Source organism: Lepisosteus platostomus, chromosome 13 (assembly GCF_059453375.1).
Source record: "Lepisosteus platostomus isolate fLepPlt1 chromosome 13, fLepPlt1.hap1, whole genome shotgun sequence".
Classification (NCBI taxonomy): Eukaryota; Metazoa; Chordata; class Actinopteri; order Semionotiformes; family Lepisosteidae; genus Lepisosteus; species Lepisosteus platostomus.
The window spans coordinates 10,062,068-10,089,112 of record NC_142623.1 but is presented as its reverse complement, the minus strand read 5'-3'; the positions used below and the strand labels follow the sequence as shown (position 1 = coordinate 10,089,112).

General features: G+C 39.7%; 2 protein-coding genes across 6 annotated transcripts in view; both read left to right on the top strand.

The window, feature by feature from the left end:
- pum1 (pumilio RNA-binding family member 1) overlaps positions 1 to 5,512 on the top strand; it is a 42,123-nt gene extending 36,611 nt beyond the window's left edge. For all 5 annotated transcript variants that reach the window (XM_088603072.1, XM_088603073.1, XM_088603069.1 and 2 more), the window contains 3 exons: positions 1,220 to 1,341; positions 2,186 to 2,378; positions 3,724 to 5,512. In XM_088603072.1, the coding sequence (XP_088459198.1) occupies positions 1,220 to 1,341; positions 2,186 to 2,378; positions 3,724 to 3,855 (447 nt within the window). In that variant the 3' untranslated portion in view covers positions 3,856 to 5,512. The remainder of the gene's footprint in view (positions 1 to 1,219; positions 1,342 to 2,185; positions 2,379 to 3,723) is intronic.
- A 12,029-nt stretch (positions 5,513 to 17,541) lies between these two features.
- sdc3 (syndecan 3) overlaps positions 17,542 to 27,045 on the top strand; it is a 126,425-nt gene continuing 116,921 nt past the window's right edge. The window contains exon 1 of the mRNA XM_088603068.1: positions 17,542 to 18,063. Within this exon, the coding sequence (XP_088459194.1) occupies positions 18,001 to 18,063 (63 nt within the window). The 5' untranslated portion in view covers positions 17,542 to 18,000. The remainder of the gene's footprint in view (positions 18,064 to 27,045) is intronic.

Sequence of the window (27,045 nt, the reverse complement as noted above, 5' to 3'; positions counted from 1 at the left end):
TCAAAAGATGATAGGAAGTCATTAATCACAGCTAAAGTAAAAGGAAACCCTTTCGGTGTATGAACAGAATATTCAAATTAGAACTAATTTTATAATGGACACTAGAATAATAAAGATAAATGGTAGAACTGCACACGACATGGAAACGAAGCAGTGGGAGATGTGGGATTCTACACACGATACACTACACCAGCACAGCAACAAAAGCAACACAGCAAAATATATTAAAATTCCAGTTCTATGTACAGTTTAATACTACATATTTACATTGCTTACTGTACTTATAAATAAAGACTATTGCATGAAGTAAAACTACTTTAATTTGTCTAGCAACATAGTCTGTGCTTCTCTAAACTTGTTAGGATGCTTTGCGTTTAGAAGCTAAAAAGTCAGGGCCTAGAAAAGACAAATTACATAAACATCTCAGTTATAAAATAATACAGTAGTATATTATTTTTATATAATACAAAGCTTTTTTTGCAGTGATTTGATTAGAAATTTGCCATTTTTTGCAGGTAAAGTCAAGGGGATCAAAAAGTCTATGGTGTAAAAGCAGGGAGATATTAAGCAGGGCCCCCCTGTATCTCTATAGCATGGCTTGGCTGCCAGCTGTCAGTGGACATTATTTTCCAAGGCAGGGAATAGGGTTTTTGGGACTAGCATCAAATGTTGGGAAATAGTCCCTCCCTGCCCGGAGTGTGGTGGAGCACAAATCTGAAACATTATTTAGTGCTAAACAATCAGGACATGACACAATTAGGTGTTACACCACCTTGAAGCAGTTGTGTATTTTTAACATTTTACAACTGTGGTATAGTTGACCTCCACTACTGAATTTGGAGCAAAATTTTCCAAGCTACCTGACTTTTTATAACCTATTATTATATCATTTATTGGGTGTAAACAGAGTTTTATTCCATGCTGTAAAGAAAAGAGAGACAACGTTTTGGCTGTGGAGACACCACCTTTTTTATTTTCAGCACGGAATAAACTTTTTCCTGTTCCTTTGCAGCCTATGCATGGGGTGAAGCCACCCACTAGAGTGTAAATAGGGTATGTTTAATGTTCTTCCATTTAACTGCGATTTCTAAAAATTGCCGCATTAAGTGGCAGTGGCTAATATGTTTATTTGAATTGTTCATAATTCTAGCCTGTCTTCGTGTAACTGTATTTACCATCAATATGTTAAGTTTCATCAGTAAGTTCCTCTTCTGCACAGGACCAATACGGGAATTACGTCATCCAACATGTCTTGGAGCATGGCCGGGCAGAGGATAAGAGCAAGATTGTGGCTGAAATTCGAGGCAACGTTCTGGGACTGAGTCAGCACAAGTTCGCCAGGTATTCATTTAGATCTTGAATGTATCAGACACAGTCAAGTTGAAGCTGTGTAAGCTATATTCTTTGGAGGGAAAAATCTAGATGTTTTGAAACTTCAATTGGTAGTTTGCGAAGATGAAAAGGTGTACTTGCTTGGCATTGTGTTTGGATTATACCACTCTGCCTGGGGTCATTGCTACTGCTTTGTTTGTAGAGTTTGAGGAATAACTGGTGACTGGGCGTTGGCACGCGAAAGAGGAAATGTAGGTGTGGGAGTATCTTGGGGAAAACCATCTTTAAAAAAAACTCAGGATTTATTTTTTTATACATACAGGAAGAATTCTCATTCAGTTTCAGTTAATTTTAAAAAAACATTGAAGAGGACAGTGTGAGAATTTTCATTTTGATTATTATAGTTGAAAAAATGCTTCTCCTGATGTAGTTGCTCACTAAGGTAAGGTACTGAGGTAAAGGTCCTGGATTGGTTGTCATTTGTGCCCTTTGTCGCTTGTAACACTGTCTTCCTGTGGTGGTACTAATGTCATGCCAGTAATTAAAGGGTGAAAAAAGGTGTCTTATTTCCTGCAAGGGTTTCTCCATACCTCACCATCAGGCATCATAAATTGCCAAGTGTGATAAATTGTCACTGCTGAGGTGCCAGAGGGTGTCAGTTTGCTCTCCATTGCAAAAAGTACATTTGGTTATTAGCATAAGACAGAAATGACTCCATATTTGTAATTTGGCCTGAGAGCTCAAAAAATATTTGTGCTCTGTCTAGCTGAAGGTAATCCACAGACCTCATGATCACTTCAGCCCTGCTGTGTCTTGGAAGGCTACTTTTCCAACAGTCTTCTCTCTCTTGCAGCAATGTGGTGGAGAAGTGTGTGACCCACGCCTCTCGGACAGAACGTGCCATGCTGATCGACGAGGTGTGCACGATGAATGATGGCCCACACAGTGCCTTATACACCATGATGAAGGACCAGTATGCCAACTATGTGGTGCAGAAAATGATCGATGTCGCTGAGCCAACCCAACGCAAGATTGTCATGCACAAGGTAGGACAGACATTCAAAAAAAGAGCTGTTGCACTTATTTCCATTTGTCCTTGGCATATTGAATAGACATGGAGTTTGAGAGAAGGCATCACACTACTCTTCCTGAGACCCCAGGAGAATTGGAACACTAAGAGCCAGGGCTGTCTAGGTTTGACCATCCAACAGGTGGCGGTCACCCTTTTGCCCTATTTCTTTTGGCTTGCTGAGCCAGTGCAGGAGAAGAACATGAAATGAGCCCATCAGTTCTCTGTCAGAGCTCTGGAGCCATTGCTGACCTGACACTGTCAGGAGCAGATGAGACATTCATTTAAGGAACTGCTGCAGTTTAAGTATAAGTGGAAAAACCCCATCTGAGCATCTGTAACAAGCTCGTACATTTGATCAGAATATCGTGGGTAAAATTGTTACATTAAAAATGAGATAGGTTAACTGAAACAGCAATTTCAGAAAAGACCGAAGATGTATTTTTTGGATATATATATAATACAAAGAGGAACTTTTCTTGGAGAAGGAGACATTTTCTTGGTAAAAGGAATCTTAGTAATAGTCATGAATTGTGCTATTAATAGTTCCTTGTATAAATTGTCTAATTTTAGCTTGTTCAGCTATCCAAAATGAGCACTTGGCAATTTGAAATATTCACCTTTTAATACTTAAAAAGAGCCACAGAGCAGTAAGACGTGCAAATTAAATGTAAAAGATGAGAACCTCACCTCTTTTTTTCTCTAAAGATGTTCCTCTAAACCATGTAAAAGTCATTCTATTCAAGGTTTAGCATTTTTTAATTGAGACGTTTGCTGATATTCAGACCAAAGAAGCTATTAATTCATGTTAATGGTAGCTTTAACGAGAGACCTTGAAAAGGTCATTCTCAAGATATTTCTGTATAGCAAAAATGAAGTATTAGTAGCCAATCTATAAATTGTTAAAGAATCTCAATAAAAAAACATTTAGTGGTTGAGTGTTCTTGTTCCTGTTTTTCCGATTTATGTTTTTCTATTTCTAACAAATGTAATTAAAAAAATTGAAATTCTGTTTTGTATTTTATAACAATTTAAAATTAGATTTTACCAGCTTAATGTAAACATAACTATAGGACTAGTTGATTCTATTACATAAAAGTGAATGGATTTGGCTTTTGGTATTGTAAATTTCAGGAGTAAGGATGTTATAGTATGAAGTAGTAACTCCCAATTATGGCATAATGTGTTAGCACTGTACTTTGTACAAGTTTCTATCTGCAAGCCTAGGGTAATGGAAACAATTGTGAACTTGGTGTCTACTGGAAACAAAGCTACTGTTTTCCTCAGTCAGGTAAGAAACTGTCTCTTTCCACGTTTCCCAGATCCGGCCACACATTGCCACCTTGCGCAAATACACCTATGGCAAACACATCCTGGCCAAGCTGGAGAAGTACTACATGAAAAACGGCGTGGACCTGGGTCCGATCTGCGGGCCTCCCAATGGGATCATGTAAGGTGATCCCACTCTCCTTCCTTGTACACCTTCGAGCAGAGTGCTGGCCCCCCTGAGCAACCTGCGCTGGAAATGTAGGGCATCTGGGCTTTCACCCCCCTCTCTCACTCTCTGTGGCCCACTTCACCCACCCTTCACTTTTTGTATAAGGTTGCTAATTTATTTTACAGAAGCCTTGTATTTTTTTAATTTGTTGATCCACATTGCTAACATGAATTTTTTTTAATTTAAAAAGCCAACTGCCCTGTTTTTTTTCCTCCTTTTTTAAATCTTTATCACTGGTGTATAGAATTCTTGTACATAGATTTAAAGAAAAAAATGTACATGTTTGGGGCAGTGTGTTTCTCTTCACTGTTGTATTTATAATCGTTGCGGAGCCTGCAGGGCAGCTGGGATAGGTCTCTTCAGCTTTGGCAGCCAAACTTTAAGGCGAAACACCTGAGTTTCTGTCGTTAATCAATTAGGGTTTTTTCTTTTTTTAAACTTGAATTATGTTAGAAGAAAAATTTGATTTAATCTCATTTTGCTGTTTGCTACTGCTAAGGCGCAAAGTACTTTTGTTAACTTTTTTATGGTATTGAACTTTAAGGAAAAGTGTCAATTTAATTTACAATTACTCAGTTTAAATCCTAGAGAAAGGGGTTGGTGTGATGCATTTCCTGTGTCTCTTTCTCTTTTTTTGCTAACATACAGCAGAATTTTGATTATTTAGCATGGGAGGAAAGTTTAAAAATAAGTTTTTGGTCTTGCTTCTATAAATATATAGTGTATACTTGGTGTAGACTTTTGCATATATATATAAAAAATTTGTAGTTTTTTCTGGTTTTGATGTTCAATCTGTAACTATAATGTACCCTAGTAGTGAACACATACTTTTGATTGTATAATTGTACATTTGTAAACCTTCTGTAATGTAAATGTGGAAATCTTGGAATCAACTATACAACCCTTTTTGGTATAAAGAAAAATACAAAAAAATTAGAAACCTGTGCATTTCAGTGTATATTCACACTTTTTTTGGTTGTGGCATATAGTTGTTGTATATTGTAAATTGTAATATCTATCAAATATTTTGTTTTGAAAAGCCCTTTATATACAGCATAGTACTTGTAAAAAGAAACAAAATGCTTCATGATTTTAACATGTCACTACTTAATTTAAACTAAAAGAAAATTCCAGATTTAAAAAAAAAATCATTCTTCTGTTAAAAGTAGTGACCTTTTTTTTAGACCTTTTAAAAATGTAATGGTTTTCCTTTTGTCACATTTAATGAAAAAAGGTGGATTTAATACCAAACCCTTTAGGTTACGCTTCTTACATCATTCTGTGGGTTGAAATCTTTTCCCCTTTTTGTACAGAAAATACCCGTATTTTGCATTTTTTTGTCTACTTGTAAGTGATTGTAACATACTGTCGATTTTTCTTTCCTTGTTGAAATACAGAATTGTAACACTACGCGGTGTACATTTATGAAAGCCTTGTGTATATTTCCAATGAACTTTTTGCAAGCACACTTGTAACCATATGTGTATAGTTAACAAAATCCTGTGTATGCTTATGCCTGGGCAACTATTTTTTGTAACTCTTGTTGTAGATTGTCTCTAAACAATGTGTGATCTTTATTTTGAAACAAAAAAACCCTAAAATTTCACATTTTTGTCAAGAGTCTGTGTGTATTTCTTGAAGTATTCACAAGCATTACCTCCAAGAAACATTTCTGGTTTTATTAACGTTTTTCTATTAAGTTTGATGGGTGTTTTAAGACAATAAGGTTCGCTCCATCATGCTTACATAATGATTGGTGTGTGTGTTCAGCTGAAACATCCTGTCCAATGGCACCTTGAAAAACTCCGGTATTAGCTTTCAACAGAGTGGCTGGGGATTGAATTCAAGCTGTATAACTGAAGTGCCTCCTTTTTCCATTTCCAAATAACCTGATCTGAAGTTCCACTGGTATCCTTAGTTAACTCTTGATTCTGAAGTAATGGCTACGATTGATGGTTACACTTTTCAAAACCTTAAGTGTTTGAATCAAATCCTGTTGTGGGCTGTCCAAGGCTAAGGGAACCTCAGTTTGTGTAACCAGCCTGTCCTTTGAAGAAATAGTCTAATTTGAGCTTATTCCAGGGACAGGGTGTTTTTTTCTGGAATCTGTTAACCAGAGCTCAGAACCCCACATGTGGAGCATGTGCTTGCAGTCATTTTTCACTTAACCAGTTAGGTGTGGTGCTCTCGACAACAGCATTGTGAGCTCATAGTACTCTGGATTCTCCGAGTTTGCCACTCCGAGTCAAGCCAAGGATCTTGTGGTTGGCTTGAAGAGCTCCCTGCCATGTTTACAAGCTTGAGGGACTGGAGATCACAGATGGTCAATGAAACCAACAGTACTGAACCAGCACTCTCGGAAAACTGTTTCCAAAGCTTATCCCCCAAAGTTAATTTTTTTAATGTTTTAAACTGGTTTCACATGCCCCAGTTAGGACTTTTCTTAGACTGCCTTACCTAATTTCATATTACATTTTGAGAGTCAGGGGCTTCAAAGTGGTTCAAGTGCTGTACACTCCAGACTCTTGTTCTGTGATCCAGATATTGTGTTCGAGCCCAGTGGCAGTAATAAACAAGGCGGTTTTTCCCAGATATCGAAGAAGAATTGGCTTCAGTGCTGCAGGCGGAAGAGTTGTTTGGACCAGTTGGCAAAGTGGCTCTCAACTGCCAGTGGAAAGGTAACCCCCTGCTGTTTCCTGGGGGCCTGTAGGATTTCTTCAGATATCACTAAGAGGGCTTGCCTCCCCTCCAGTCAGCATAACATCTTGTACAGCTTTGTAGCAGGTCAAAAGCTGAATAGACAGCTGGGGTGTCTAGAGGAGCTGTACTCTTAAGATCTAACCCCTCAGTTTTGGTCTTGGTCATCCCATTGTCTTGATTTTCTTTTTTTCACTGGTTTCTTTTAGGGTGGACTCTTAATTGGACAATGAGGTCCCAGACTTAATTTAATTTGCTCTTTCTGTGGGAACCAGTTCCCATGAGTACTGTTCATGTCGAGTGCCTTTTTACACAACGATAAAACACTGCCAGAAATTTGGTTTCCGTATTGTCTAACCAGTTTTACAATGCGCTGTTGTGTGGGCACAGTATGTGAATGGCTGGCCAAGTTTTCCTTTGAGAAATGAATTCTCTTGTGCTAGATAATTTCTCAAAAGTCTGCTTTTGCCACTTCTACAGCTTAAACCAAATCCGGTTCTTTCTTATTAGTTGTCACTTTTGAGTACTGAAAGTGCTCAGGAAAAAATCTTCCGATTTTGCGATTTATCAGAGTCCTCCGCAAGAGGGCAGTGCTGCCATATCTTCAAAGTTGCTTTGTACTCTGGTGTGAAAAGGGAATATTTTGAGATATTTTAAAAAAGGTCCAGATATCACATTTTAATAAGACTGCATCTCTGATCTCTTGGTAGTTATTCTGATCATTTTAATTGTGGCTATGCAAATGTTCCATAGGCGTGTTGCAGAGAAGGTGATTTTTCTCGTTTTTGCAGACCTGCTTATCGATGCGCGTCCGAGCAAGTGAGAAGTGGTTGCTCTCCAGCTGGTCCCTTGGTTTGCATACTGGGGGTCTTGTGTGTCACAGGAGTAATAGGTTTGCTTGTTTGTACCACAAGAGGTAGACAGTTTAGACCAGAGGTCTTGAACCCTGATCCTGGAGAGTTCTTATCCTTTTTCTTGTAGGTCACCTATTTCTAGACATTGGCAACACCTGTACAATACTGAATAATTAAGCAAAGGATCTGTTCAAATCTGGAGATGGAAGGTTACTCAGGTTGTGCTTCCAAATGATCTCTGAAAAACTGAATTGAACAAATTGCCTGCTTAATTGACCAATATAATTTAGTTGTGAGCTGCAGGGCGATATAGCTGCTGGCTAATATGATGATAAGACTAATTGATGTCTTCAGTTGTGTTCAGTTTCTGAACCAGTTGAAGATTTTACATTTTAAAATTAAATATTAATCACATTATCGAGTAGTAATCAACCTTAACACTATATCAGATACCTCAAACATTTTTTGTGAATATACTCCACAGACGTCTCTGGAGTTGCAACCATAATTCTTGGCACCTTAATGTCTACTTTCTAAGAGGAATAAGTATGCAATTAACTAAATCTGTATTATAACTGTTACATTCAATAGTTAGCAAATAAACCTGTTTCAGACACGGTCAATATTTAATACTTCATTCATATTTATCATTTATTTATGTCATTTACGTTGTTATTGGTCCACTACAGAAAAAAGGGTCCACTACAGAAAAAAGTCCCCCCTACATTCTGCCAGGAATTATGTTTCCTGTAATTTGTTTCAAATAAGAAATCTTCATAAACCCACTGCAATTTATTTTCACAGTTCAGTTTCATCAGCAGCCCCCCCACCCAGACACATGCAGGAGCAAAACACAGCACTTCATAAACCACAGGAGAAATGGAATTTGTAACTCTACCCCAAAAGCATAGAGACGCAAAGCTAATCATGATGAAGAGGAGTTTGACCGAAACACTTTAAGAGCATATCAAAGTACAAGGCAGCTTACCAAGATGGCTCAGTAATTGCACAATATTAATTAAAGGGTGGTGTGAGCTATTAATATGAGCGTGAAAATGGAAAAGAAAAAAAAGAGAATAGGAGACGTTGTCAAATAAATTAGCATGACTATATAATCTATTTCCTAATACAACAGCATAAGACATTCTCTTAGTTTAAATTTCAAACTCCTGCAAGAACACATGTTTTGATGGGCTGCTCGTTACTGGCCTTGTCTAAAAAATGCTAAGCATGACTTTTCTAGCTTTTAAAAATAGTTTGCACAAATCCATCAGTTATCGAAGAGCTGCTTATTCCTAGTAAAGGCTCGATTATGCAAATTCAGAACCTACCCCAAGAACACAGGATACATAGGGGAATTATCGCAGGGAACACACACAGACACAGCACACATGGAGAAAATAAATACCCTGGTTAAACTAACCAACATGTCTTTGGAAGGTTGGAGAAAGATGGAAAGAGACACTTTGAAACTGAAGTCTTGCTGTTTCATAATTTGTATTGTGCCAAATAACTCTTGAGCTCACATACAAATTACCCAGGGAAAAATAAGAGCATGTTGGGATTGGATTCAAGCTGGGAGACTGAGCACTTTTGGATGCTGTCATTGGCAGTGCCAAAGAGCTTTGTACAACTGAGACAACATTCCAGTTCATTTTTCTTTGTCAGCTGTCATTTGCCCTCATTTTGTGCTGCTTTGTGAGTTTGGGATTTTAATAACCATTTCCCCAAAGTTTTCTGCACTCGGATCCCTGCAGTCTGGTCTCAGCTGGAGGAGAACTCTGGCAGAAACCCTGCAGTTCAGCCATTCTCTTGGGAACCTGGTGTCTTTCATAGTGGTTTCATTTTTTAGAGAAAAGCTCTGCAAACACAGAAGCAAGAGTGTCATTAATGAGCTCACAGGCTCTTCTATTAATCCCAGCTCCTCGCTGTGATATTATACAGGGTCATGATTAAGACATGAGCAACAGGGCTGTGCTGCATCAAACTCTCCTAATGTGGACAAGTGAAGGTAGGATCTGAGCTCTTACTCTGGCTATTTAATATCTTATTGGTTGCATATACTGCTGTGTGTTGAATCCGTAATTCTTCATTCGTTTTTGAGGTATTAATGCTCTCCAAGGTTGGTTGGGCAGACCGAGTACTTCCAACAGCCCAGAAGTGATGATAGCACGGAATAAACCTCTCTGCACAAAATTCCCATTATTCACTGGCTTGTTTCCGTGAAAGCAAGAAAGGTAATTGTTACATTTTTTTAGATACGTTTTACTCTTAAAGATTAAAATGGGAAAATCTACTTTACTGAATGCCATACCTGTCAGTTCTAAAGTACACGGGCACCATTGCATAGGCATGTTATCCATGTGCTTATCATTGGATAAGGTGTACCTGTACCTTATATACTGTATAGAAACATCTTGTGGATGAAGCCCATAGTCCATAACAGTCCATGAAGACCACTTCCCTGCAATTTTTGCAAGTATTGTTTTCCAATTAGCAACTGGTTAAAACCTAAAGAAAGTTTGATTTAATTTTTATTCAAACACGTTTGAATATCAAAGATGCAATTAAGGTCAGAGGTGACATGTAAATCAGAGGACACTCATGTACTTGGGAACTTGATTTATCCTTGATTCATAACGTTCCCGGTACAGTGACACTACTGTCCTGTCGTCTAACGACGGGGTAAACACCCCACCAAACTGGAGAATTGGAGTATAAGCTAAATTAATTCTGGGGGTGAGTAAAAGCTTTTTTTCCAGCTGTCTGAAGAGAGGTGTGATTGAGGACTTGTGTACAGATGCATATAGATTCCAAGTCTATAGCAATGCTTGCACTGCATTTCTCATTTAGTGGTAATGTGTTAGATTGGATGTAAAATGTTGAAAAAGCTATATACTGTAGTTCACTTACATAAGAACATAAAGGTTACAGGGGGCGATGCCATCTGGCCCATTTACTCTTATTTAGGTGATTGATTATAATTGACAGTAGAATTTCATTATAATTAACATTACTTATGTTCACATGTAGAACTCTACATGCTGTCCAAATACCCCAGGGCTACCAAACCTAGATTCCCTTTAAATCGGATGTCTTTTGTGCAACGTACATGTGGTAAATTAGCATGCATGAGCAGCACGTGATTGCGTAAAACATTCCCAGAATACAGTACGTTCACAGAAGGGAAGCTAGACTGACTTAAGAAAAGATTCATAAAACTAAAAGACTCATAGAACTAAATCTCTCTGCTTAAGTCGCTGGTGTTTGAGAGGGGATCTGTTTGAAGTCTTCAGGTTATGAAATGGAATAAAATTCAAGACTGGAATTTACTTCAAAGTTCGTTCTTCAGATAGGACATAGGTCAACTCACCAAAGGCAGCTGGGGATGAGCAATGGGAATCACTTCATTACTCAAAGGAGATAGTAATGTTAGATAAAGTTTTCCTGCCACATTTGTGAAGTCTTTGCACTGCAGACATGAAAGAGTTCTGATAGACTAAAAGGCCAACAGAATATTTAGGTACATATTATGGAATATATGAATATTAATCAGCTCTGACTGTTTTACAATGCCAGAAACCAGAACCATCTAAAAATATTATTATTCTGCTTTGGATATATGTTGTCAAATTTAGCTGTTATGAACAGTTTTTTGTCATCAACAAACGTGATGGCAAGAAGAATTATTATGCTATACAGGCAGTATAGATTAGAGCAACCAGACTAACTTCTGGTCTGAAAGGACTATCATACTGAGACAACTCCACAGAACCTAATCTTTTAATAATCTTGAAGTTTTTCATAAGGTCAGTAAAGTTAAATAGTAACCCTTTAACTATCTCTGCCCGTCCTTCGGATGAGACGTAAAACCGAGGTCCTGACTCTCTGTGGTCATTAAAAATCCCAGGGCGCTTCTCGAAAAGAGTAGGGGTGTAACCCCGGTGTCCTGGCCAAATTTCCAATTGGCTCTTACTAATCATGGCCTCCTAATAATCGCCCTCTATGAATTGGCTACATTACTCTGCTCTCCTCCCCACTGATAGCTGATGTGTGGTGAGCGTTCTGGCGCACTATGGCTGCCGTCGCATCATCCAGGTGGATGCTGCACATTGGTGGTGGTGGAGGGGAGTCCCCATTACCTGTAAAGCGCTTTGAGTGGAGTGTCCAGAAAAGCGCTATATAAGTGTAAGCAATTATTATTATTATTATTGTTATTATTATTATTATTATTATTATTATTATAGTGGCTCCTGACATCATTTTGTTCCGTTGATGTGCAAAACCATTAATGGCATGGAACCCTTACAGGGAAAATGGGAGAAATGGACCAGAAGGTATCCAATAAACCACCTCTTTTCTAGAGATCCTGTGCCAAATGAGTTTCTAACAGCTTTATCCAAAACTGGGTCTCGGGGGAGCCAGAGCCTATCTCGGCAGGCAACAGGTACGAGGCAGGATACACCGTGGATGGGATGCCAGTCCATAGCAAGGCACACAGAGACCCACTCACAGCAGGGTCACCTTTCCCAGAAGCCAATTAACCTACCAGTATGTCTTTTGACTGTGGGGAAAAATCAGAGCACCCAGTAGAAACCCATGCAAACACAGAGAGAACATACAAACTCCACTCAGATAGCACCCCAGGGTGCGAGGCGAGTCAGAAATGCTGACCACTGTACCACAATGCTACCCCTTATAGGCCAGTGAATGTTTGATTTCATGGAGCCATTGCAGACTTCCCTGGAATAAAAGCTGGGAGACCCTAAAGAGAGGGTCATTACATGAAAAACCTTCTCTTTGACCATCCCATCTCAGAGCGTGGTTATCTTAATCTTCAGCACTGTGCTCTCGGCATCCCAGTCGATTCACTTTCCAATTCTTAGTTTAAACATTTGTTTGAAACCACAGCCTGTCATCAGTCCCAATGGACTATCATCAGCACATTAGTTGGCCGTGAAAAGATCGTGACTTGAGCGTGGCACTTATCAGACGGCGTTAAGATGTGTATTCATGGGTCTGATCAGCAGGGCTCTGGTTTAGACTGCACTGGGCTCTAAACCAATTACGTCAGCTGTGCCACTGCCTGTCGTCAACAGGTGACAGTGCACAGTGTTGCCTGCAGCTAAGGCTGCTGTCAGCTCCTAATTAAAGACAAGACACCTGCCCCTTCCCCTAAGGAGCTGAGCCAGGGGACCAATCTTAAGAGCCAGGTGGACAGAACATGCTTTTATCTCTGTGTGTGTGTGCGCATATATTACTATCAATGCAGTGAGAACACTGGAGGAAATATCTCCATAAAGACAGCAGCTCCTGAAATATAAATGAAACAGCTCATTCTGGCAATACTTACCTTTTCCTTGCTTTTTTTAGTTTTTCTCAGCTTCTCAACTGTTTCTACTCAATGTCAAGTTTCTAGTCAGAGGTACTGACAAACAGAACTCAAACCAGACAACCAATGACAGATGCACATTTAGAGCAGAGAATATGTAATATTAGTGGGTACGTGGAACAAAATATGTACAGGTTATGTACAAATATGTTGATGAAGATCTTGGATTAAAGAGTCTATCTTCCAAAACTCCCTAATCTTAGTCAGTCTGACCAACACAACGCTTAAAACACAAAACTCATAGACAGGGAGAGAAGCTTGGGGTCAGAGCGCAGGGTCAGCCATTTATACAGCACCCCTGGAGCAGCTGGGGTTAAATGCCTTGCTCAGGAGCCCAACAGAGTAGGATTCCTCTGCCAGCCATGGGATACGAACCAGCACTCTTCCAGTCACAGGCACAGATCCTTAGCCACAGAGCCACCACACCACACTGCATGAGCTTTATTTGAAAAACAAATCAATATAGACTTGTGCTAAGTTGAAATTCTTGGACCAGAGCAGACAGAGCTTTGTCTCGAGGCGCAAACACAAATTGTATAATCACATAATAATCACTGCAATCTCGTACAAGACAGGAGATAAAAATACAAATAGGGATTTAATGTCCTGTTTTTAATGGATAGCAGTGTTTAATCATTTTGATGAGGACTTCAACGGGACCTCCTTGTTTCTATAGTATGATGTCACCTCATAAAGATGTTTCTTTTCTAGCTGCTGGGAATACAGAAAGGTGAACTATGAAGAAACCATGGAGCCCCTCCTGCTCATTCTGGTTGCTTAGGAACATATTGATGACATCATCCAGCTAGTTCAAGAGTGTTCTTTACTAACATGGCAGGACAGCTAGTCTTTATGGAAGAAATGATATGTCTCCTGGTTCTTCTATTAAATGTCTCACCACTTTCCTCTGGTGAGAAGATGAGATATTTGTGAAATTAAGTTTTGTATAATGAAATGCAGGTACAAAGTCCACTAAAGCTCCCTACAGCATCAAGAGGCCACTTATATAGAACAATTGGAATCTATGGAATTTGCATTACTCAGAAAGGAGTTAAATTGTTTATCAGATGTGGCATTAACCCAAATGTTTGTATCATACTAAACACATCTATTTATTTTGATAAGTTAGATAAATAGTTGAGGTCTGGGTGGTGCCACTCGCAGACTGGTTATGGTTGGAAACCAGAAAATGATTAATGAAAAAATACTCTTTCCTTATCACTGCACAGGCAGAAATATGCTTAGAGGCAATGACTTTTCTAAATAATACAATCTTTTAATAGAGTATTTTAATTGTAGAGCTTATTAAAATTGCAGATACTGTTTAATTCTTAGTGTCTACAGCAATTAGTCAGCACAGTGTTCATACTGAATATTAATATACAATGTATTGTATTTACATCATGTTTAGGCAACCCATTTAAATATTTAAAATATTCTTCCCTTGTAATATTTAAAAAATAGTGAGATTTTGTGCTCAAGCAATTATTCAGGGAGTCTGAAAATAATAAATCTGGCAATCAAAATAAATTCACTGGAGTTTTTTTGTTAGCTGTAACAATGCAAATTAAAATATAAGATATCGCAAGAGTATGTTTCCAGAACACTGCCACATTTTAATTGTGAGCTGTGTGCATTACTGTGCTACTTCCTCACTATGAGCTGACTGGTTTTGTTGCCTCTCATTCCCAGCTACTGGTTCTAGTTATGGGATCATGTTCACACACACTGAGTGGACCATTATCCTCAGCTTTTACTGTTTTCACCTTGTGACTGGATTGGGAGAGGGTCCAGGAAATGGAATTCCTGAAAATCTTGTCCACTCTGCCCAACCCTAACAGCACTCATCCAGCTGTGCTCACCATATGGAGAATCCCGGTCACAGCTGGCTAATGGCAAGCCCAAACCTTGGTAATGTCTGGGCTACAGGGCTCAACTGGCATGCTGAAGAAATAGACATATGTGGAGAGCCACATGGAAGTCGCCAACTAGCATTTACTTTCAGCCTCCTGGTAACATACAGCTCACAGGATGGTGTGCCCCTCCAGTGATGCCTACACCGAAGAGAGGCAGGAACAAAGCCGAGAGTAAACCAAAGGATTCTGCACTCACACAACAAAAGGTACTGAATAACGGTAACACCTCAGGTTAGTGGTTGTAGATGTCATGCATACATGTTTTAGAAATACATTATATAAATAAAGCAGCCTGTGTGGAGTTTGTATGTTCTTCCTGTGTTCCCTGAGTTTCCATAGGTTTTCTCCTGGTGCCTTAGTTTCCTGCCATAGTCCAAAGATATGCTGGCATGTTAATTGGCTTCTAGGAAAACTGGCCATGGTGTGAGTGTGTGTGTGTCTGTGTGTGCCCTGCGATGGATTGGTGTCCCATCCAGGGTGTATCCTGCCTTGTGCAGGCATGTCCCTTGCCTGGACAGGCTGCGATTCTTTTGCGATCCTGTATTGGATAAAGAGATTAAGAAGATGGATGGAATTAATGAATCAATCTACATCTGATAATATTAATACACTTCTGATACTCTGGAATGATTAAAATAGACATGTAGGAATTTGGCAGTTACTTTAAAACCTAAACCTTGGTCATGATAACATTTACAGAGAGCTATCTATCTGCGGAGCTGGAGTTCATGACAGAATGTCCTAAAGAATTATTTTCAAAACAAAACTGTCCTTCAGTTTGTAGCTCCTGCAGCACTAAATTAATGGCGCATGTAAGTATAAGCTAATGGAAATCATGAGTCAATACTATACGGTATGCAAAAAGTGCTCTTTTGTATAATACATCCCTGTGGGTTATAACTAAAAACCAACCAATAAACCAACCAATAAAAGCAGAAAATGATGAAGATGTGGATTCTAACCTCAGGTTGTAGTCTGGAAAAATCTGCAAAGAATTTACAAGCAATTTCTTTGGACAAGGCTGTCTGGCCAAAGCTGTTTTAATTCAGCTTTTCAAATTTGTGTTATTAAATTATGAGAACTCTATAGGCTTAATGTGAATGACTGAAACTCAATTCAGATGATTTAATTTACATTGTGAAGCAAATCCTGCGTGGGTTCATGGATAAAATACTTGAATTTGTAGATACTTTGAAAATGGCTAATGTATCAAAGGGTGTTAGCGTTATGAAGTTTAATTTTGGAGCTTGATGGCTGGATTATGCTGCTATGTTAAAGTGCTAATACTTCTAATTGAAACGTTTCAGACAGAACTATGTTACCATGGAACTAAAAATTAATCAGTGGATGTACAATTCCAACAAAAGACTCACATTTTGATTTAACATTTTTGTTCAGAATTCAGATATAAAACGGCATTTTTACTAGGAGGTTTTTCCAGTAGCGTTGCAGTGTCTATGTTTGACACTATGTTTGAGTGGGGAGTTGTGTGGGCATGAGCAGGGTGCAAAGGAACAGGTAAAGGTTCACTCCATGCTGAAAGAAAAAGAAATGTGTAACACCTGAAGAAGGCTCCACCGAAATGTAGAGTTTCTCTTCTTTTAGGATGGAATGAATTTTTGTAGTTCCATTGTAGTGTCTATACAGATGTGCTCTACACAGACAGACAAGTCACAGGAGGAAATACTGTTCAAAGACGCTTCTAATTCATTTATAACTGAGATTAGGAGGCATTTATTTACACAAAGGGTGGTGATTGAATGGAACAGGCTACTCAGTCATGTTGTGGAAGATGATGCACAGGCTTTGTTCAAGAAAGATTGAGATCCTTAGTTACTAATTAGTTACTAATTACCAAATGGGTAGGGAGGAGTAAGGTTACATTTGTAACCTTTCTTATGTTATTACAAAACAGTTTAATTGCTTTATTGGGTTATGTCTAGAACAAGAATTCTGAGAAGACTAATTTAATCAAATACTGACTTCAAGGACAACAGAATAATTAGGATTATGTCTTTTGACCTAGAATGCAGATATATAAGAAGGCTGATCCAGATGTTGGAATGAAAATGTACTTGGTTCTTGTTTTTTTACTACTATGTTTTTATTATGATTTAAAGCTTTAAAACTCTTCAGACCAAATACAAAACAAAAGAGTAATACTTCTCTTGATACACAATCTTGCAGTTCCTCGAAGGATCCGAGCATCAACAACATGCCTCATTCCAGAGCCCCTGGTTCTGTAAAAAACGGCCTCCACATTTTAGCCCTCAACGCATTAAGCCTTAAACAAAACCCCCCCAAAATTCTGAATGAACATTCTGAATGGTGGTTGTTTGATCTTCTCTACAAATTTAAACTCAAAACTGGCGATTACAATACTGATAACAATTTCCTCTTTTGGCTTCTGTTGTCAGAAAACGGTGTCCGAAGGGACACTTTTTTCTAAAGCTCTGAAACTGTGAATTGACACAATCAGCAGAATGGAAATGTGCTAATAAGCGTTGCTCTCTCATCACTAACAATACATCCCGTTAGATTTCCCCCCCAGTGATCACGAACACTACACACAGATCCGCTGAGTTACATAGCAAACAGAGGATGAAGGGTTACCTGCTTCGTATTCGTACACGTCGAGACACTGGCTACGGCGCTACGCTCAGTACTACGATCCTGAGCTGGAACGATGAAAAGAACAGCTCACCCCGCAGGCGGGACGTGCTGGTCACGCCGGACCCAGTTGCCAGTCCCGACAAACGGTGCTGCAGGGGGCGCGCTCTCCTCTATCCGCGGAAACCGGCGGTGCACCACGACTCGCTCTCCGTCGGTTTGGTGATGGAGGCGGATCAACATTTCCTGCACACGCACTAGCAAAGCGAGTTTAGGCGAGCTGAGGGAGAGAGAGGGCGAGAAAGAGAGAGAGAGAAGGAGAGGGGTTTACATTCTCACACGCCAGAAGTCCCTCTGATAAAAACACACTCGGGGGAGGGAAAAAATAAAAGTGGAGAAACCAGGATAGCGCGCATAGCTGATTTCTCCTCTAGCACTACAGGCGTCCTGGGCACTGGGTAGGAAGAAAGGACAAGTGGGGGATTTGAATCGGATCTCCGCTTCTGAAGCGTGTGTTTCATGCACATTTGCCCACCGAAGTAGGCAACTGAAGATAACATCTGTTTTTTTCACCGAAAGTGAGAAAATAACCCGGGTTGTAAGGTTCGTTTTCGCTCGCCGCTCCAAGTACCATGAAGCTGCCTTGTTTGATAGCGCTGGGCTCCATCCTGTTACTACTAGGCGACACCGCAACGGTAAGTGACAATTGTCCGGCGGTTTTCCTCGTGTGCCTTTTTTTTTTCTTGTTAAATGCAGTCTTCTGCAGATGTCTGTTTGCTTTTGACGTATGTATCCCTACCTCTTTGATCTATTCGGTGGAAAAGGTCCTCTTTTGTGGAAACCGCGGTGTGTAATTGCAGCTTCTGTAAGCGCGATTAATGCAGCGCAGCCCGTAGTAATTCCGCTGGAAGTGACCCATATTTGCCTCCAGTTTGACGATTTTTAACTATTGCCCCCATACACGCTTTTCGCTCTGAAAAGGATGCACAGAGAAGCTGTTTGGACTTTGGCATTACCTTAGAGTGGAGCACAAAGAGTCTCCTTTTAATATTGATTTCAGCGCTAATGCCGTGATTTAACAAGTGGCTTTGACGCTTTTTGTCGGAATTTGTCGGATTTTCGCATATCGAGAGAGTGTGTTAGGGGAGAACACTGCGGTAGTAAAGAACAGTTATCCCGGGGGAGAATACTCTAGTTTTGTCGGGGATTTCTTGGGAGTTGGGAATGCGAAATGGTACAGTGTGAAACTCGGATGTGGGAAGTGTGTGTGTTTAAGGCTTAATGTGGTGATGGAGCAAAGACTTTAAAGCAATTAACGCATCGTCCCGATTTTTAAAAATGTATATCTAGAGACTCCATGTGTTGGACTTGGTGCCTTTAGTCTATAGTACGGGTATATTGTCCACTGTACAGTAGCGGATTATTGTATCCGAAGGTCTGTGCTTTGCTTTCCAAAGACAGCCTAGTGAACTAGGTATGTGATGCTGCTCTGTTCGTCTAAGGCATTTCGGAGGTTCCGACTAGGTAGGGAGGAATGGGCAGAACCACTAACGCGGTGAATGCTCTGATCGGATTGCCGTTCTTGCTAAGCCTCTGTCAGCGCAGAAAGGTGCTATTCCCAGGCTGGTTTCCAGCTGCGTGTCCGCGGAGAGGCGCAGGGCTGATCCCAGGGGTCCGAATCAGGGAACGGGACTGGCGCTCGGCTGCCGGCAGCGGGGCGGGAGGGGGTGAGAGGGGGGTGATGTCATTGTCGAACGCGTGCAGAATCGGCTTGAGGTAGGAATAGAGTCGCCGGAGGTCTTTCAACAGCAGGAGGTCTCTCCAGCGGGCAATGTGACTTCCCCTCGTTTTTTTTTACTCCCCCTCGTTTTTCGAGTCCATGCTGCCAGAGAACACACATGCTTATTGCGTTTTCGCATTCGTATTTCTACATCTTATTGACAAAGCCTACAAAACAAAAATATATCTATAAAACCCATCGTCGGCGGGTTTTTTTTGTGTATAACAGTTTTACAGCCTGTGTAGAATTAAGTTCAAACAGGTTTTTCAGAAACTTGCAGATCAGCCTGTAACAGCTAGGTTCTCTGCAAGAAATACACTTCTCTTTTTCTTAACTCCTTGCCTCTCACACACATACAGCAGGTGTAACAGCCATTCTAAAAAAGATGGGCTGATTTGTCATGTTTTAGAAGTCGGGGAAAATTTAGGCAGCCCAGCCTCAATTTAAAGGTGCACTGGATCTTATTAGTAATTGGAAAGAACATGGGAACTTCAGCACAGGCATTCCTGGCGTCTTTATTGAAAGGCAACTCTGACGAAATTTAAATGTTACTAAATGGAACCGATTTCCCTTTCGTTACCTGTTTCGCTCTTCGTTTCAGAAGCTGCTCTTTCGAATTGCAGATGTGGATTTTCTTACATTTAAACTGCGCTACTGGACAAGAAATCAGTTTAAAAATTGGGGACTGCCTCTCTTTGATGTGGTGGCTCACCAAAGAAAAGCTGAAATAATTGTGCTGTTCAAAGGACGCTTGCATGACACCTAATCCCAGCTAGACTGATTGAAGTGTCTGATAGTTTGATTTACATTCAGTCCGTGTCTTTTTCACAAAGATCAAGGCATAGATGAAGAGGATGGAGGAACGGCTTATTGAGTTGACTTTGGCTGTTTTGTCATGTATGATGCCTGTCAAGACAAAGTGGAGTCATTAATTTATTATTGCCGGGTGACATGCCTGGTATGTGATGAATGCAGATCTTTAATTGGGTAGATCGCTTTATTGGGAAATGAGGGACATATACGTCACTCCATCTTATGGGGGTTCTCGCAAAAGAGATGGGATGAGGTCGATTTTAAAAACAAGGTATAAAGGATATTGCTTTTATGCGATTATAGCGTATCTGGTAAGAGTTGGTGTGTGCAGTTGCAGTGCCAGCATTGTAACTGCTGTATGTACTGAAGCATTTCACTGAAATCCAAGTATTACAGTTGTTGCATTTGGTGTCAGCTGTTGTGTCTGATTGACCAGTATCATTTCCCATGAAAGGACTGAGAAATCTGCTTCTGTAAAAGGGAGGTTCTGATTCAGTGAACGTTTCTTTACCAAGGACAGTGACATCACCTTTAAAAGCATGTTATACCAGCTCACAGTGTATATTATCATCAGGACGTATACAAAGCCTGTAATCATTTTACTTTTGATGTGTTCCAAGAAATCAACTTTACCAACTAAATCAGCGTTGTGAAAGATTTAATAATAGCATAGTGCTATGTGTGGGGCTGTGGATTACAGTTCAGCGATGCAAATAAATGGCTACAATAATTAAACTAACTACATTAGGCTCAATCATGCAGACAACACAAATACTAGATTGGGGATTGCACAGATTAATACATACATTGTACATTATTACTATTGTGTGTTTTCTCTGACATCCTCTATGTCTGTCTAGTAGATGAGCTCCATTAAATAATTATTCATTTGGGGTTTTTCAGTTTAGTGGAGGTTAAAACAAAAATGAAAAGGGCCAGTTGTCTGATTTTGCCTGTTACAAAGTCAAAAGGAAATTAATTAAATTTTGGTTTTGCATTTCAAAGAAAAAAAATTAAACCTGAAAACATGGGCAGGCATGTAGAATTCATTTTCTCTTTCTCCGCAGGTGTACCAATTTCTTAATTTCTTCCTGCTGAGTGCCAGTCAGCCAATGCAGAATCTGTTGTTCCACTTAAAGTGGTGATGCCCTCACTCTGTCACATTCTCAGAAAAGCCCATCTGAATACCAGCCCCCTTGTCTCTCTGCCCCTACACACACATTGCTTCATTAGGACCTGTATGACTTAATGTTCACTTTATTGGGATTAGTTTTTCCATTTAATTGAGCAGCAGAGTAGAGCAATAGGTAGGGCTCTGAGCTCTTGATTGGAAGCTTGTGGGTTCAAATCCCAAGGAGAAGGCTGTTGTTGTACCTTCGACCAAGGCATTGCTTATCTTATTGCTTACTGTAACTGAGTTTGTTCTCCGGTACCTTAGCTTGTGAAATAGATGATTAAAAATGGAATTGTGGCATATAGTCGCAATCCTGTGATTTTGTGCTCATGGTGGATGTGAAACTTGAGTGTCTTTGTGGTGCTCATATCCTGTCAAAGTCTATGTGAAGGAAATGCTGTTTACTGATGATGATACTGGCAGAGCAGTTTCTCTATAGTTTGTCTGAACGGATGTTACTCTGCACTGTATGAATTACACCCCCTGTCATGGGCGGTTTCATGGGACCTAATGTAATAACCCAACACTGAGAATCTCTTCAAAGTCACGTTCAGTGGTGCATTGAACAGCTTCTGATAATGCATGGAGTATGTATGTTCGTTTGTTGCTAGGAGACCAGTGGAGCCATGGGCTCCATGTAGATGAGTTCGCCACTTGGTGTGAACAAAACTATTTGAAGACCAAAGACATGGTAACTGATTTCAGGAAGAACTCTCAGACCTGCATCAGGGGTGGTACAGTGGATAAATATAAGTACAGTATATGGGCAGTGTTGTTGACTGCAAATTAATAGAGGCAAACATGAGTCTATTTTCAAGGCAACAGCATCTATTTGTATTAAGGAAGCTTATACATTTTATGGTTGATAATTCATTGATTTATCAACAAGGATATCAGAGAGTCACCTTCTCTAAACTCCTTCAAATCCAGACTCAAAACCTTCTTCTTCAGAAAAGCCTTTACTTAACTGGTTCCATTCTTCACCCCTCTGCTCTTCTTAATACCACCTTCCACGGTCTCCTCTATTGTTATTGTTGTAATTGTAATTGTGTCTTATCTTGTGAAATCTTCTTATTTATTGTTGTAGTCGTCTTATTTATTGTTATTGTCATCCTGTAAAGCGCTTTGAGAAGCCACAATTAAAGGCGCTATATAAAATAAAGTTTATTATTATATTATTATTATTGTTGATCATGTTTTGTCAGTCTTGTATTTTAATGTGCTTTTACCCTGATTTACTGGTCTGGGAATCCAAATCTGAGAAGTAGCAACAAACTGGGTTGTATTACTATACCCTGTCAGAAAGTCATTGGTGCTGATCTTTTGGCCCAATCCTATGTCTCATTTACGAGTTTTGCGTGAAGCATGGTCCAATTTAGAGGACAATTCACTCTCTTTGTTTAACGAATTCCAGTTATAGATACAGATTTCCCAATTTAATAACAAAAAGGTTAAAGTTCTAATTTATACTTGCTGTTATAACCTTACTTAATAAACGGTTCTTTTAATGCATGTACTGTATATGTGTATTATTTGTGATTTTTCTTTATATTGTTTGCTGCTGTAAAACAAATTGCCCCATGGAGAAAGCCAAGTCTCCGATTTCCTGTTTCTGTTGATCTTCCTCTAGGAATTTCAAAATCGCACATTTTCAGCATAACTGTGGCAACATACTGTAGATCCACCCTGAAATGCCACTGTTATCATTCAGATGGAACCCATTCATACCAGACCTCCACTACAATATTTTCCATCAGTCAAAAATGACAGCTGATCTTCAATAATGTAACTAAAGGCAAACTTGCATCCCTTGCCCTACACTGAGAAAATGGCATTTAACTGCCAGACATCACATCAGCCTGTCCTTTACAATATCAAGGTCAGAAAGTAAAGGTTAAGCAATATATCATTAGATATTCATGTCTAGTCTGGCACCAGGGAACCACACAGCTGGTGTTTTTTTTATTCAATCTGAGGATTAATTGAATTTGTTAATTGAATTCTTAACTGAGCTAACAAGCTGCTTGACTACTTGTAGTCAGCTTGTTGCAAGTTTTTCTTCTACTTAGAAGATGTAGATACTTCAGAAATGCAGTGGTTGAAAGTCAACTTCCAGCATAGGAACTGAAGACAAAGAATTCCACCTAATCCTATTATAAGGTCAATTAAGGGTTCAGTTAAGTAACTGAGAGCTCAGCTTGAACTAAAACCTTGTGTGGGTTCTCAGGACCAGAATTGGGAGCCAAAGATCTATAACAATAGAACAAAGGTTCTGAGAACATCTGTCTTCTCTACTAGTAGACTTACCTGCACAGCTGAGAGTTGAGAATTGCATTCTGAGGAGCTATGGAGTTTCTTGCATGAAGTCTGCAGGATAGTGATACTTTGTACTTGCTTTGTTTTTTTAATCCCATATTTTTATGAATGGTCTCTCTCTATGTGTGTTCAATCTGAAATTACAGTAACAATGAAACATGTAGATATTGAAGGCCTATTACAATGCCTACTGCTGAATTTTTTCCTATTTAGCATTCAAGAATTCTTTTGAGAAAAGTTGCCTTTAAAGATGTCAGTTTAGAGCCTGGACATCTGAATATCAGTATGATAGGCGGTGTGGTATACAGAGTTGAAAACACTGAAATATGAGACATGTGCTTGACCCGTTTTCTTCCGAGGAGTGAAAGCGATCCAAAACACTTCAGTTTCACCTCTCTTTGTATCGACACAAAGATGAGGGTACCCACGTGTCCTCTGGGTTTGCAAGAGCTGTATTATTTTTCGTTTATCGAGTTCCGGTCTCTGTAAACAAATGTAAAGTTTTTTTCCATTCAGAAGCTGGGGCAGGCAGTGTGGAATAGTGATTAGGGCTCTCCACCTCTATGTGGAGGGTCATAACTTCAAACCCCAGCTGGAGATAATGCTGCTGTACCCCTGAAGTGTAGGCACTTTACCCAGATTGCTCCAGCAAAGCCTACCTGTGTAAACCTGCAAGAAATTTCTATGCAAATTCTTTGAACAAAATAAATTAAGAAGTGAAATTGTGTTAATCCAAGCCAATCATTATACCTTTGCATAGCAGGTACTTTCTGCGCATAATTCATGTTTTAATCCACAATTTATTTATGATCTATTTGTACTATGTACATATGACTGAATTTTACATTGTAGTTTGTTTTCTATGTCCAGGGTTTTGAGAATTATTCTAACAAAGAGGCTCAGCTTGTGACCTTTTTATCACACGTAGGTGTTGGCTTAAGGGGGTGTGAAAGCGAGCAGATGAAGTCCCCAAACACATTCAGCTGTTTAAAGTCATAGAAACAAGGATGATAGAGTGTCCAGTGATGCAGAAGAATTACAGGAATCTTCACATTGCTGGCTGAACATTAATGACCCATACAGTAATTACCTCTACTGCTATAAATGAAAGCACCAGCAGCTTTAAACTCATGCAGGTTATAAATATTTTATACGCAGTTTAAATTGCGGATAATTAAAATTTTAATTCTAAACAGGTGATGTTTAATCCATATAAAACTGAACTGAAGGTTTGGAATATACACAAAACGGCACCATGTAGAAACTTAAGGTATCTCTTTACAGGTTTTAATGTCTCAGCTTTGAATGTCTACAGGTTTTAATTTTGAATAATGTCCTGGAACAGGGAGTTTGGCTTGACTCCTGAAGACTCTGAGTTCCGTGCGCAAGGAAGGCCTGAGGATTTGTGTAGTACTGTATGTTCTGCCCTCCGGTACCAGGGCAGGAGTTGTTTTGCTGAGTGGGCTGGAATACTGACTGACCATTTCATATTGTAGGGATTTATGTAGAAAAACGGAATAGTGTAAATAAACAGAGTGGGAGGAGAGAGAGTAAAGAGGTAGGGACTTTAAGAATGCCATTTCAAAGGATGGATAGCTTAATTAGAAAGACATCCCCGCTGTTCCTTCTGGTATGGAATTGGAGAATAGCTGGATAACAATACTGCCTGTAAGAGCTCGCTGATATGTTCTGAAATTTGTACAAAATCACACTAATTTAGATGAAATCTTCAACTAAATATTTATGTAAATATTTTGTAAATCTTTTTGTTGCTAGGTAAAAATCCAAACAATAACAAGGGTACTTTTATGCTGTATATGTACTAGGGACTGAGCTGGTAGTTGTGCTGCTGTGTGCACTGCTCTGGGCATCGTTATTTAACATTGTACAGTCTCGTAGTGTGAGATGAACTTCTACAAAATCACTTCCTTTATGACATCACTTCCTGCAGGTTTCAGACGCGTGTTCATCCTCCCCTTGACAATGGACTGGTCTGTAGGCCTTAGGGATTTTTTTAACTCATTTGGCCATGCGTGATGCACTAAAACAGATACCAGAGAGATAGCAGCAAGTTCTTCTTTACATGGGGCTGAGGGTATATATTTACAAACTCTGTAAAATCCCCTAAGACCCTATAAAAGAAAATACTACTTGATGAGGTCCCTGCACCAAATACTAATGAGTATATTGACAAGCAAAATAGCCTGAGTAACCTTGTCAAGGTTGTTGCCTGTTATATGTGATGGAGCAAACATCAATTGTCACGCCTTCAAACTGAGACACTGATGCGGCAGGAGAGGGCTATGTTCTAAGTCTCAGGTGTTTGATCTCTATATTGAATTTTTAAATTCAAGTTAGTGTTCTGTTTTCTATCTATGCTATTGTGACCTGCTGATCTTACCCCTTGAGCAGAAGAGCTATGAGGACCTGTGCACAGGTGACATACCCATCCAGCATTTGACACACTGTGATCTCTCGGAGTCAGGTTAGGCTCCAGGAATGGCTGTTGACTGGTGTGCAGAGGGGACTAATAATAATAATTACCCGTCATTCTAACAATGTCGCTCAGCGGAGAAGCACTTAATTGTATTTCATAAGACTGGGCATGTTTAGACATCCTTTCTAGATACATAATGACAGCACATGGAAAATGGCACTATCTCCTGATGCTCGGACACTAGTGGATACTCCTTGTGCCCCAATGAGCAGTCTAGAATGGATCCCTGCCAGAGGATAATTTTCCTTTGGTGTCATTAGGTTACTTCAGACCACTGGGGAATCCAGTTGTACTGCATCAAGGAAACCTAGTTGAGGCGATCCTGAGAGCTGAGCTGAAGTACCGCAAGGCTTTCATGGGGCTCATGCAAGCCAGATGAAAGAAGTCGTTTAGCGACTATGACTGATAATTACAGCCTCCTTCTGTTCTGCAGGGTGGAGTTTGGTTTTCTGTTCTAATGTGTGATGCACAGCCTTCTGATTGACCTGGCCACTAACCACAGCTCTAACCACTGCCTCCCTCTGCCTGTGCCAGGCAGTGGTTCTTTCTTTCAGAATGGGTGCCTGGCAATGCAGTCAGAGCCCTTCCCATAATTCAGTCCTTTGGCACTGTCAGTAGCTAACCTTCCCATCCCAGGGGAGGAGTGGCAGGCTGTAAGGTTCTCCATCTGTATAGCAGCTGCACTGGTTTAGTTTACTTCACAGAATACCACAACTGGTGCCTTTTTCCCCGCTGGCCTTACATTAAGCACAGCACAAAATCAAATTAAGCTATTTCTGTATTTTCCGGTAATGTGATGCAGGGAATTGGGGTTAGGAGCTTTGGGAGAAGCTTTTACCAAAAAGATCTTGAAGTTATTTTTTTTCTAATTTTTGGCTTTCAAGGTCTGTCCCTAATTCTTTTTTTTTTCTTCCTTTGAATAATAAGCTTATTCAAAGCCAGAGGAATGCTAGAGGTCTCCAAGAGTTAACAAGGCTATGAAGCTCATAGCTTGTGAAGAAATTTCTCTTTCATGTATTTTTTCTGAGGTAAATACTGTAGTTTTGTGTTTTTTGTTATTTTTGCAAGGCAAGGGTTTAACAAAGTACTTACTGTGT